A 13504-nucleotide genomic window follows, 5' to 3' on the forward strand; every position below is an offset into this window, starting at 1 on the left:
TAACCTCACCAGAACCGCCCATTGATGCCACTATGCTGTGTTTGTTTAAAAAAGTAGTGTATACTTTACTGGTGAAGTGTCACTAAAAATCAAATTGGAAGCAACCGATACAGCAATGCGTTGTGACTGCATCTTCTAAAAACATTTCTGAAAGTTCTGTCAGCATTTTATTCATGCATGCATATATGCTGAGGGACTTGTGTAAAAGTGTTCATAATGTTGGATTAAAATGTTTGGCAAGTTTGAAAAAATACTATGTACATAATTATGTCTACTTTTAGTGATCTAAAATCAAAAGACAACAACACAGTAACAATACATGACACAGTCACACATTACACCAATAAAATCCAAATCGCTCAAAATATTACTGCCAATTGTGTTTATTTAAAACATCAGTCAGTAGCATTTTTTTACACTTTTTTTTTACACGCACAGTTCCCAATCAGAAAAAGAAGCCCAGAATCTTCCCTCCAAGATGTTTCCTTCTTGCTTCTTCGTGGTCCATGATTCCACCACTGGTTGTGAGGACAATGTACCTGCACACAGAAAGACCCCCGGTTAAGACTTCAAAATGAAATCTACACATTATCTACGAATCCAGCAAAACGACCAGAAGACATTCATGACTATTAGAATACTCGGTAGCCCTTGGTACTGAAAAAAACACCACCCCGACCCAAACTTGTACAGCAGTCCCTCTCATGAACGGACACCCTTGGGCCATAGCAAAACTGTCCGTACATTGCAGGTGTCCGGTCACGGGAGGGGTGACCACACCACCCCCTCCCCCATACACTCACACAGAGACACACAAACAACAGGATTGAGTCTATGCTAATCACTTCTTGTGGCTACTAAACAATAAACTCCTAATACTTCTTTAAAGGTTATGTAAAAATGATTTGTATGAAAAGTGTTGAAAAGAAGAGATAAAATAAATCCTCAAGGCAGTGAACACACTCACCATGCACTGACATACGAAAGCAGCCACACAAACACAGCACAGAGGAGCGTGTGCAGATGCTTTGCAAGAATAAGCTTGAAAACCAGTTTGAATAAATAGCAGCAGATAGAGCTGCATGTCATAATCATGTAATTTATTTTCATCTTGTCTGGCTTTATATTGACTGCATGCCGATCATGTGGCATGGCAGTGACTTTTCACTCTTCAGTCGGAAATACACTGTACATAACACAGCTCCCACTCTTCCTCACTAATGCCTACCCCAAAACTGATGCTTGAAAATTGTGTGGAAGAGTACACCTCTCTATTTCTCTCCAATGCTCTTCCTGCTGACAAGCAGTGACACCGGACACCCCACAGAGTTTAGCCAGCTACCCCTCCACCCCCCCTCCCCACCCCCCTCTCTCTCTCACTCCCTCCAGCCATGTACTGTTGGGCTGTGGCCAGAGAGGTCAGCTCCAACTGTTCACTCAGAGCAAAACCAGTTGACTGTGTCGTAACTTTTGACACAGCAAGACAACTGAAGGGTTCACAGATTAGGCAACCGACTCACTGGTCAAGGCTGAGGGGAAACAAGAGTATCTTGTCAATGAAAGAGGTTACACACAGACACACGATGCTGAGAACTGTGACCGGTTTTTCACTCTCTTTCGCTCAGGACCTTCATCGACTGTGGTTTCTGTTGTTTACGTCCAACAGACAAGAATAAAGAGCACAGTGCAGTTTCATATTGGCATCTTCGCATGTACTCCACTCCTGACCAAAACTACCCCCCCTTCTGATGGGTACAGGTGCACTCAAGTTACCAGTGACTGTCGTCGTGCGGCTGTGATCTTTGCACCAAAAGCCGGACTGCTCTGTTATCGATTTTGTTGTGGTGAAAATTTGACGATGGTCTGTCCGTACATTGGAGGTATGACCTGCTGTTGGGACCGAAAATGAGTGTCCGTGTCCACGTTTTGCAGGTGTCCGTTTAAGGGGGGGCAAATATAGAAGGAAAACAGTCCGTGCCGAGCAAATGTGTCCGTACATGTCAGGTGTCCGCTCACGCCGGGGGCCGTACATTGCAGGGACTGCTGTAGTGATATACAGACACAGGATTTCTGCAGAACTGACGAAACTCACCCAAAAAGAATTAAATATCCATCGCTATAACTTGCATGCCTCATCTTGGATATATGACATTTTACATTATACTTATAGTAATACAGTCACCCCCTGTCCGCCAAAAAATATACAAGTGAACTTTCACCATGAAAACAACAACACTTTTGTTTCTGATGTCACAAACTAATTTGATCATGTGTTTCATATGGTCAGCATGAAAATAATTAAGGTTAAGTGGCCACAGTATGAATAGCCATGATTCATGTTCTCTGAACAGATATGACAGTGTGAAGGAAATTTAACACAAGTAGCAAACACAGACAGAGCCAGAATTGGACTTTAAATCGTGGTATTTTCTTAGCACTGGAATCCTGACACCTTCACATACTGACTATGCATTGGGATGACTTTCACATGCAGCTGTTTTGATTAGGACAGAACAATACATTGTACTACTAATTTTAACACTGAAAGATTTCCATTATTATGATCTTACGTGTAAGAACTGCTTTTCCTTGTACATGGTTACTTGATTCATAGCGTAGGACATCTGGTTATTATAAATTGTGATGCTGCTCTCCAGTAACAGATAAACCCTGGAAATAACTTATTTTTATTTTAAAGGGTTATGGAAGAGTTGCTTTTCCTTGGAAACACTGGGGCAACTACACATGACATTATAAGCCAATTGTAAGCGAGCTGCCTGTCTTTACACAAATTGGTGACCTGTGCACCGAGTAACACTAACAGACGTGATCACACCCACAATGACATCAATCTGCTCCGAAGTGCGTACTTCTGAACAATAGAGCGATGCACTTAGGTTTTTTTTGCAGCATTTCACTTCTTCGGGGCTGCTGATGAGTGCAGGTGTCTAAGCACCCATATTCGTCTAGAACAATTACTGGCCTCCTTGAAACTATGGGTTACTGAGTCATCCACACTAGACCAAGTAGTAGTAAGCCCAGTATGGTAAAGCGGAGCAACCTTAACAAGAAACCAACCCAAGCAAAACCTCACCCAAACTGTCTGGATGGCAGAAGATTGGTGGTCCAGGTCTCCAGGTCACGGACTGAGATGTCGAACCTTGGTGAGATCACAGCACACTGCAATCATAAATCAATCACATAATGTTCCCTGAAAATACAGACTAAGCAGGCTGAACGTAAAACAGGATGTTGCATTAACCCAATGCCCCCTGAACCGCACGGCATGGCCCGCCGGAAGTGCCCTATGAAATCCCTGAAACGCCCGGCATGGCCCGCTAAACACTAGGTCACATACTTTCACTTTCGCTTTGAGCCTTACCCATAAGGCCTTGCGACCGGATGTGATTAATGCACTTCCTTCCGGCTGATTCATTCTGGCGTTTGCAGAGTTTGAATCGATGCGATAGTGTGTTTGCTGTGAATTTTCAAAGTTTGAGATTTTTTTGGCTGACAAAATGGTGTTGAACGATGGTTTGGAAGTATGGTGTTCGTTCATGGGGAACTCAGATTCTGACACGCCTTTCGAAGGTTTTCTACTTGAAGAGGTGAAAGGGGATGAGTCTGACATCGATCTGGGTGTTGTTATTCGACAACAGGACTTTCGTGTGGATTTTTCTGGGAGTTTTCAACATATATTGGTAAATGAGGACTGAAAGCTGACACGTTTGATGTTTTGGAAGAACACTTGCTGGATTTATTTTTTTTAAACAACATTTATTACATCGGAAGTGGACAGAACATACGTGCATATGAAACTATAGTGTATTCTCGAGTTATTCTGCCATCTTCTATATAAATGTGAGTACTCTATGATTTTATAAGAATTGTTTTGTTTTGTATGTGTGCATGTTGTGCGGAGTAGTTTCCCTTTGCTCAGGATTTAGAAGGCTGCCTGCCATTTTTTTGTCAGGGGGCATTGGGTTAACACATCTCCAGCCATTCTCATGAAGCTGAAGATTTTTTGACACTTTGACCATAAAAAAAGACTTGGAAATGAGTCCGAGCAGTAGAAGCATACAACATTTTGTCAGTCATATGTGCAAAATTTAAGTAACTACTCTACCCCCCCCCCCCCCCCCCATTTTTTCTCAACGGATTTAGACGATTCAGAAAAATGGTCCTGGGAACGAACTTTTGGGCGGAATTCCGCCAATTGGCGGAAGAATCTCATCCCTGATATTAGGGAGGGTTTAGGTGGCCTCTCCTGACTCTAAATCTTAGAACAAACAAGCTTTTTGGAGATGCATGATATAAAAATCTTGTTAACTTGAAGGTATTTGTAACTGACCAGGTGAAAATGAATTTTAGCATTTCATGAGGGGTTATTTTTTTTAGCCTCTCCTGGCTTTAAAACTGAAAACAGCAAACAAACAAAACAGGATGACATGACATTGCTGCCCCCTACATGTCACTCAAACCTTATTGAGAAGGTCTGGGACATGGTGAAAGGTGGCAAAGCCACATCAGTCACACAAACCCAGTGTAAACAACAGCTGCCAGGGATTAACAAAAAAGGTATAAAAAAAGAGCGATGTTGCCAAAATTCTTGCTGGGACGGAAATCCGTCTAGGACTGAAAAACTCCAACCCCTGCATTCTCAAAAACAATTGGGCTGAACATCAATGTAACTTTACCAGCAACGAGTAAAACCTGCTTCAAAGCCACCCAAAATGCAACCATGTTTGTCTTGGAATCAAAACACCATATGCAAGGAATGCATTCACTGTGCAAAAATAAGTGCTGGCAATACCTTTCTAACAAAAACCTAATAATCAGAGAAGGGACTGGAAAATTGTAAAAACTCATGAACAAAGTGAGGCTCCAGAGGTTGTAGAATGCCCCCGGCTCGGAACAGGAGCAATGCCCCCTCCCCCGACACTGTAGATTTTGTAACGTATGAAGTGCAGGAAACGTATATTCTGAGGCTTTGGAGTTGTCAAAATCATGTTAACTAAAAGTCATTATTTTTTTGCTTAAATCATTATAAAATACCATACACTTACAATCACCTTTTTCCATTAGTAGATTTTTTAAAAACAATTCTGTCTGATAGATTGCGACCAACCAATTGTAATTGTTTTTGACAAATTTGCCTGTTTCACACGCTAAACGCGCATCCGATTTCAATTACTTAGGAAGATCCATTTTAGCAGACGCCATCAGTTTTCAAACCGGAAGTAACCAAATGAAAACGGCCAAAGGAGAATAAACCAACTGAGGTTATTTTTTCGAACTTTCCCAACCAAGTCGGTTCTTCTTCTTCCGTGGATCGGCTGCCCAGTTCATCATTGAAGATTCTGCTGATTGTGTGGTGTACTGGGTATGTTTTGTAGCTGTCACTGACCCGAGTCGGACATCAGCTTTTCAACACTTGCACCCCCCCCCCCCCCCCATTTTCTCAACGGACTTAGATCGATTTCAAAAACGACCCTGGACGTCTCCAAAAATCCGGAACAATCCCCCATCCCTCCTCTGGATAATGAACCAGGACTCTGAACAATCAAGCGCTGGTTCACCAACAGAATTAATTTCCTAAGACTACCTTTACATTTTTAGATTCCAACGTACATCGCAAAAGCAATGTAAATTACAACAAGGGTAACAAGAAGGACAAAGCCCATACGACTCACATGCTTGACCTTGACCTATACATGACCTTGACCTTCAGGGTCAAGGTCAAATAACTAAACCTAGCAATGACATCATACACTAAGAACTGCTTTACACATTTTTCCTACCAAAATACATGTGACCTTGACCCAAGGTCAAGGTCATCCAAGGTCATGCAACACAAAGCTGTTAATTCAAGACATAGGAAGTACAATGGTGCTTATTGGCTCTTTCTACCATGAGATGGTCACTTTTAGTGGTTCACTACCTTATTTTGGTCACATTTCATAAGGGTCAAAGTGACCATGACCATATGTAACCAAATGTGTCTCATGATGAAAGCATAACATGTGCCCCACATAATTTTTAGGTTTGAAACAGTTATCTTCCATAGTTCAGGGTCAAGGTCACTTCAAAATATGTATACAATCCAACTTTAAAGGACCCTTGCGACCTTGAAGCAAGGTCAACCAAACTGGTGTCCAAAGATAGGGCTTACATTGCCCTGTATAGCATACATAGCTAAGGTTGCCATTCTCGATAACTTCAGAAAAAAATGCGAAAATGTGAAAAATGGTCGTTTTTAAGACAACAATTACGGCCCCTGTGACCTTGAACTTGAAGTGAGGTCAAGTTGCCGCACATGTTTTTTGAGATCTTGTAACCATACACCATCAGGCCACATCAGGTGTTGATAGACTTAATAGTGTCCAAGAAATATCCAACGTTAAAGTTTTCCGGACGGACGACTCGGGTGAGTACATAGACTCACTTTTGCTTCGCATGTGAGTCAAAAAGGCGTGTACTAATAACACTTAGCCTCCGTCAGAACAGAGTCCCAAAACAAGTGAGAAGAATCTCATTATCACCCATGGATTTTCGAAACATGCAGATGTACCATAGCTCTTCTCGTCAGCAAAGCAAAGAGTACAAACACTTACTGAATGTCTCAAAAAGGATCGAAACAGGTCACGACTGTAACTAAATCAACCACACAGCGAACATATAAGGCCAAAAAAAAAAAATTGTCTGTTTAGGGTAACATGACCAAAAAAAGTAGGGTCGGTAGGTAGGTTGGGTTTTTTTTGTTTTTTTTGTTTTGTTTTTGTGTGTAAATTCACTTCTTATATTTGATGAATACATGTTTCAAAACTAACGTATAAATAAAACAGAGAGAAAGGGAGAGAAAGAAACGCCAAATGTCTCTTTTTAGCATTTTTACCTCTTTTTTTTTCTTTTTTTTTTTTTAAATCAAAAAAAAGTTTTTGGGTCGGCGCCAAATCGATAGGGTCGGTCGGGTTACCCTAAACAGACAATTTTTTTTTTTTGGCCTAAGAAATTTTAGCATGCAAAAACAACACTAGATAGATGTCTTGCTAACTTGTGCATAGCAACTGAGTGATTTGATGCAGTTCCTTCCTTATGCGCCTTTTCGGTCAATATGACTTGAAATAATAAAGTATCAGTCAAAAAAGCGGCTCAGCGGAATTTCGGCTGATCACAACATATCATATGAATACATGTGCGACTGTGTACAAACAGTAACACTTCTTACCTTGTTCAGTCGTCCTGTGAGGTTCACTACAATCTTGCCAGACCTGTGGTCATCAACAATCTCGAACTCGCTGATGTAACCTGCAAAAGAAAATAGATAATAAAATTGATGTTTTTCACTCCTTTTCATATATATTGAAAGATACCTTCCTTCTTGTGTAAATATGAAAAGTACTGACTGTAATACTTATTCGGGTTTAAAAAAATTAAATTAGAGCAGAGATGGAATTTTTTGCCAAATGAAAAAAGTAGATTGACACAAGTACCTGTTAACACAAGTACAAACTTGATGCAAGTTCAACAGAGAAATTGGTTTTTTTTTGTCTCCAGACTCCATCAACCATCGAATATCAAATCCTCGCTTTGACGTTAACAAGCAGGGATGGCCAAATCTAAACAATTTAACTCGCCAGTCGGGCGACTAACTCCAAGAAGGTCACTAGCCCGCCAAAAATTCCACAAGCGGGCATGAAAACTGAAAAAAAAAAAAATACTGAAAACAATAGTTTCGCAAGCGCCAAGACTTCTAGGGGGGTCCGGGGGCATGCCCCCCCCGGAAATATTTTTTTCAAGGGTGCAATTTGGTGCAATCTGGGGCTATCTGAGCCTTAAAATTGGATTCAAACATGGCCCCAAAACTAGTTTACTATAACTTTGAGTAGGAAAAAAACCACAAAAAAAACAAGAGGCGAAGCCTTCATGGCTCATGTAAGAAATCGACAAACAGTAACACAAACTCAATCACTCCGTCACACATACACACACACACAGTAAGCATAGGTGACACTGTGCAAGAAAGTGAGACACTAGATCTAGATCTGTCTGCATGTAGCCTACTTACAGGGACACGACTGCCAACTAGTCTCGGCCCGCTCAAAATAATAATGACCGAGACTTTCAGTAATTCCTTCGCGTGACGTCTAACCCTCTTACGTCATAATGTGACGTCTTCAAATGACGAAATGTTAGTTTCTACCACAGACATACACACGCACACACACGCACGCACAGACAGACAAAGTTACGATCGCATAGGCTACACTTACGTGAGCCAAAAACGGAAAAATACGGGGAAAAAAAAAAAAAAATACGGTTTATTTTTTTCAAAAATACGGAAAATACGAAGAATTTTCATGCCTGACAAGCCCAACAAAACACACAAAAAATGAAACAGCGCTAGTATGAATGATTGACCGATTTATATTTACACACACTAAATAGCGGTGGTATGAATGATCGACAACTTGACCGCGCTCAGTTTGGCTTTTATACACCGTTCTTCGCTGACGCAAGTTGCAGTGAGCGACTTGACATGTTTGAACGTGAGCAATGTTTTTTCAAACAATATTCTTTTCCAGTTACTATGATCTTACGAACTGTGAACATTTTTGTTTTTAAAAACTATCCAACTCAAATGTACCACTTTCCTCTCTGCTAGTGCTATCGGCAATCACTCGCCAATGTTCTTAATGTGCTGTTTGCTTTTCCCCTTATTTTTCAGCATCAGTCTCTTCAAGATACTTTTGTTAACGCTGGTTCACCTGATAATAGAAAATGCATGTTTGGAATCTGTAGTCAAAGTAGAAACAGCTCAAATGAAACGTCGAAAGCGTGACCGAGATGTGAGCCTCGTTCTCGTGTCATTAGGCGGCGATTTTGCAGACAGAAGTTTCTGCACGTGCAGTGTTTATTTAGCTTTTAAAAATGAAACTCAATAGTAAAACCCAAGGTTGCTTTGCACTTGACCAGAATTTTCACTAGCCAGCTGGGCGAGCTGCCAGATGCTCCATACTAGCCCGGCACATTTTTTACTCGCCCCTGGCGACCGTGCAGTCGATTTGGCCATCCCTGACAAGTCATGGTAAAACAGTAGGGCAGGTAAGGACAACCATGGGTGTCATGCCTACTGACAGAAAAACTACATTTGTTTCTTTGTTTGTGTTTAAATGTGTGGGCGTGTTAGATGCGTACAATATAATGAAAAAATTATATATTGTGTGTGTGTGTGTGTATGTGTGCGCGTTTGCACGTATGTGTCGTGATTGCAACTTCTTATTGCCAATCGCAATTAGTAACCACCCCCCCCCCCCCCCCCCCACACAAACATACACATCTTCATATCGACGTCGTCTTGGAATTTTGGCGTAGTAAATGTATTAGAGAGAATATATTTCTCATGGAGAATGAATGACTTAATCTAAAGCACAAAATCGCCATGAGTTACACCAGAATTCCACAACAACATCGATAAGTAGTATTTCGGCCAGTAGGCATGGGACCCAACATTGTAAGTTAGCTACAAGTACAACATACCGTGTCTCATCATCACCGTCAGGAACTTGACGATGACTTTGCTGCATGGTCTGATCAGCACTTGACGTTTGCCTCCCTGCTCAGCACGGGCAATGTTACGCAGCGCGTCTGCTAAAACGTTCATACGCACCATCTTGACTGCAAAAAAGAACGGAGACTTCATGAATGAACCGAAAGCACAGTGACAATAAATGAATCATTCATCAACTCGTCGAGCCATTCCAAAACAAAAGTCTATGATCAAAATCGGGGATAATGCTATGTGAACGCTTAGAATTTACACAAATTGATGCAAAAAGACGAAGAGCATAGAGCCTTATATATCAAGAATACTTTGCAAACGTCTCTAGAGTGTACAGAATACTGAAGACATCCGCATAACAAAATTACACCCCACGAGTGCACCACACACAGGGGTACTGTAAACAACTCAATATAGAAGAAAAATCCCTACATGTATACCCCAATTAACCTCATTCTTACGTGAAAATATCAACTGAGCTTAAGTTACGGATAAAACTAAATAAAAATATGCGCCTATTTTCACGATGAAGGCAGATTTCCCCTCAACTGTAAATCCATACCCTCACCTGCTTGATGGAGTCGTACCAGAAAGGAAGAGGCAAAATTTAACTTCCGGGGAGGTAATCCCAACACTACTTCCGGTGCTTGGCGTTAATGGTTACGCCATGATCAGCGTTCGTCCCGTTCTTGTCAGCTCTTACTGTTCTTCTTGTAGTTCTTGTTGTTACTTCAAGCATGGATTTTGAAACAGAAGACGAGGAGTGATTAATCTTTAGTTCTGAATACAAATACAAGGTAAATATTGCAGCCGTACTGTATGAAGCAGCCTTTTATGTCCTTAGCAACCTAAACCACTGACACAGACACCTGTGGGCTGCTTTCAGTGTCGAGTAAATTCCTGTTGTTGTCCCCCTCTCAACCCCCACCCCCCAAATAAAAACACTGAGGTGATTGTGTGTATAAAAGTACGTTCATTAGATGGACCAGGAATATGCCAAAAAGCTACACTATGCACTCGGTTTACACTACCACAGTTTGGGATGATCTGTTGATTTTAATTGCCTACATGTGCCCTGTGCTAGGTAGCCTTTACTAATGTTTCCTGAATGATATAAATGGTCATATCCAACGTTGCAAAACAACATTGGGAGAAACAAGGAATGAAGACTGAAAACAGCGAACTGGGCACTGATGAAAAAGCAAGGGAGGTGACAACATTGCCACCATCAGTGTACTGAAATGACGGGCGCAGTGGCGTGGTGGTAAGACGTCGGCCTCCTAATCGGGAGGTCGTGAGTTCGAATCCCGGTCGCTGCCACCTGGTGGGTTAAGAGTGGAGATTTTTCCGATCTCCCAGGTCAACTTATGTGCAGACCTGCTTGTGACTTAACCCCCTTCGTGTGTACACGCAAGCACGAGACCAAGTGCGCACGGAAAAGATCCTGTAATCCATGTCAGAGTTCGGTGGGTTATAGAAACACAAAAATACCCAGCATGCCTCCCCCGAAATCGGCGTATGGCTGCCTGAATGGCGGGGTAAAAACGGTCATACACGTAAAATTCCACTAGTGCTAAAAACATGAGTGAACGTGGGAGTCTAAGCCCATGAACGAAGAAGAAGAAGAAGAAGTGTACTGAAATGTAGCTGCACAGCTGATTGAGAACGAGAAAGCAGATCTGAACTAATTGATCAAGCTTAGCTGGATGCAAGAAAATTCTTCTATATTAAGTGAGAAGCCATGATTTTCACTCTAAACCATAACTTTTTCTACTACTGATTTAAAGCCCCAGTCTGCCTCAAATGGTTTACACAATGATTTAAATCTTCTCATGAAAAAAACAGTTTTAACCTTATGGAACACACTTGCAATAACATTTAACCTTCGCCCGACCGGGTTATCGACTACACACGGAAGACATCGTGGGGCCGTGCGGACCCATGCTTCTCAAAGAAGGAAAAATATGCATACCCTTCCGTAGACCCATGCTTTCCAAAGAAGCAAAAACGTGCATCCCCTTCCGTAGACGCCGTGGTTAAATTTCCGCGAGAAGTAATTAAATTAAATTATTAATTCAATTATTACCGTGCGGACTAAAGCTTCTCAAAAAAAGGAAAAACGGGAATACCCTTCTGTAGATGTTGTGGGGTCGTGTGGACCCACATTGTTATGTATTAATTTCGCTCCACGCGACTTGCTCCAAAATTAAACAGATGGTAGAAAATGATGTTTAGAGCCAATACCTGAAAGTTTGTGACCTATCTCCCTAGTTTTTATGTAAGTTCCTTCAGTTTGAGAAACATGGGTCCGCACGGTCCCACGATGTCTTCCGTGTGTAGTCTAAATTTGACCTTTGTTTTTTTAATTACTTCTCGCTGAAATTGAATGATCTTTAAGGACATAATAGCTTTTTAGGTGTCTGAGGCATTCTTAAAAGCTCATTAAAAAATTCCAACTGGTTTAAGAGATATTTGCAATTAAACACCCTTCTGGGTCCACACGGACCCACGACGGCCGGCGAAGGTTAATAGAATTAAATGACACAGTTTGTTTGAATGGCTATTTAGCTCGCGTAAACGACACACCAGTTTTCGTGGTTTATCTAACCCCTGAGCTATCGTGGACCCGTGTGATCCACTTTCCTTTTTTTCACAACTTAGTCGTCAGTTTGTGATTTCAATGCGACTCGCTGTATCTGCAATAGCACGTGATTGTGTACCTCTGAATCTTAAACGCAACAAACGGCTGTGAATCACACGAACTTATCGGCGGCGGTTGGCTTCAAAGAAGCAAGCGTCATGCACAAAATTCGTCTCCTTGGGGAAACACGACCTTGCGTGACTTGCTTCCAGGCTCCCTTTTTTCAAACTTTCAAAACTTCGAATTGTACTGATCTTGTCTTGATGAAAAAAGAATTCTTTTATGATTTAAGAATGTTTGTGTAACAAGATGTCAATGTATTATTTAGGTTTTAAAAGTTAGGTCTAGCGCCAAAACGAGGCGTCCGATTTGTCTCATTGTAAATCCGGCTGCCCAATCAATAATAAATTCTTTGAAAATGCTCGCTCTTTACGGAGGGCACCTAGGATGTTCTCAAGTGGTGAGTGTTTAAATGAAAGGGTGTTTGTACTGTGTGTAAAAGCCTGACACTAAGTGACAGAGTCTGTGATCAGAAACTGATGGTTTATGTGAAGCTGAGTGTGCCTTTAGGTCCAAAAGGGCAGTAAGAGTGATTTTTCTGTTTGCTCTATGTTTTTTATCCTTTTCGTCCAAAGAATAACTTTGTTTGTATACTTGTTCAAGATGGCAGCCCCATTGCGAGCAGGGAAGCCAGAAGCAGCCAAAAGTGCTGTGGCCCTGAAGTCCAAGTATACTGTGCAGCATCGCTCTGATTTGTTGATGAAGGAACACGTAAGTTGTTTTTTTCTCCCTCCAGCTCATATTCAGTTTTCTTGTCTTGCTGTCTGTCTGTCTTTTTGGAGGTCTTTTTAGTTTTTTCCCCTTCCTTCCCTCCCTCCTTCCTTCCTTCCTTCCTTCCTTCCTTCTATTCTTCCTTGTTTCCTTACTTTTCGTTTGTTAGTTTTAATTGTTAGGTTTAAGAAATAAACCTGATCGAATTTCAACATTTCAAACTATTGAATGGTAACAGTGTTACTAAAACATTGAAATGACTGCAGATTCAGAATGTGCGGGCATCACAAGAGGCACTGAAGGTGGCAATCAACAGCCTGGACAATGCCAAGACCAAGGCAGAAATGGAGCAGTGGACTATAACTGCCTCTGAACTAAAGAACAAAACAGAGCAACTGGTGCTTGTCCTGCAGGTCTGTTGATATTTTCTGTTTTCTCTTCCTCATGTATGTTTTTGATTTTTTTTTAATGGAAGGTAGGGTATAGAATTTCAGTGAAGAATGAGTCAACTGTGGGCACATCTGCTTCCT

At 41.4% G+C, this 13504-nt stretch overlaps 2 protein-coding genes across 7 annotated transcripts in view; one reads left to right on the forward strand and one right to left on the reverse strand.

The window, feature by feature from the left end:
- Window positions 1–365: 365 nt before the first annotated feature.
- LOC138959153 (small ribosomal subunit protein uS8A) lies at window positions 366–10267 on the reverse strand. Its single transcript, XM_070330526.1, has 5 exons — window positions 10131–10267; window positions 9541–9678; window positions 7229–7308; window positions 3095–3180; window positions 366–539 (listed from the first exon to the last, which is right to left on the reverse strand). Exons 2-5 carry the CDS (start codon window positions 9671–9673, stop codon window positions 446–448), a joined length of 393 nt encoding a protein of 130 aa, XP_070186627.1. The 5' UTR covers window positions 9674–9678; window positions 10131–10267; the 3' UTR covers window positions 366–445.
- Window positions 10221–13504, forward strand: part of LOC138959151 (uncharacterized) — a 47867-nt gene continuing 44583 nt past the window's right edge. For all 6 annotated transcript variants that reach the window (XR_011453644.1, XM_070330524.1, XM_070330519.1 and 3 more), the window contains exons 1-3: window positions 10221–10359; window positions 12867–12974; window positions 13241–13387. Coding sequence is in view for 5 of the 6 variants with exons in the window: in XM_070330524.1 (XP_070186625.1) it covers window positions 12867–12974; window positions 13241–13387 (255 nt within the window). In the remaining variant the exon portion in view is untranslated. The remainder of the gene's footprint in view (window positions 10360–12866; window positions 12975–13240; window positions 13388–13504) is intronic.

This window comes from Littorina saxatilis, linkage group LG2 (genome assembly GCF_037325665.1).
Source record: "Littorina saxatilis isolate snail1 linkage group LG2, US_GU_Lsax_2.0, whole genome shotgun sequence".
Taxonomy (NCBI): Eukaryota; Metazoa; Mollusca; class Gastropoda; order Littorinimorpha; family Littorinidae; genus Littorina; species Littorina saxatilis.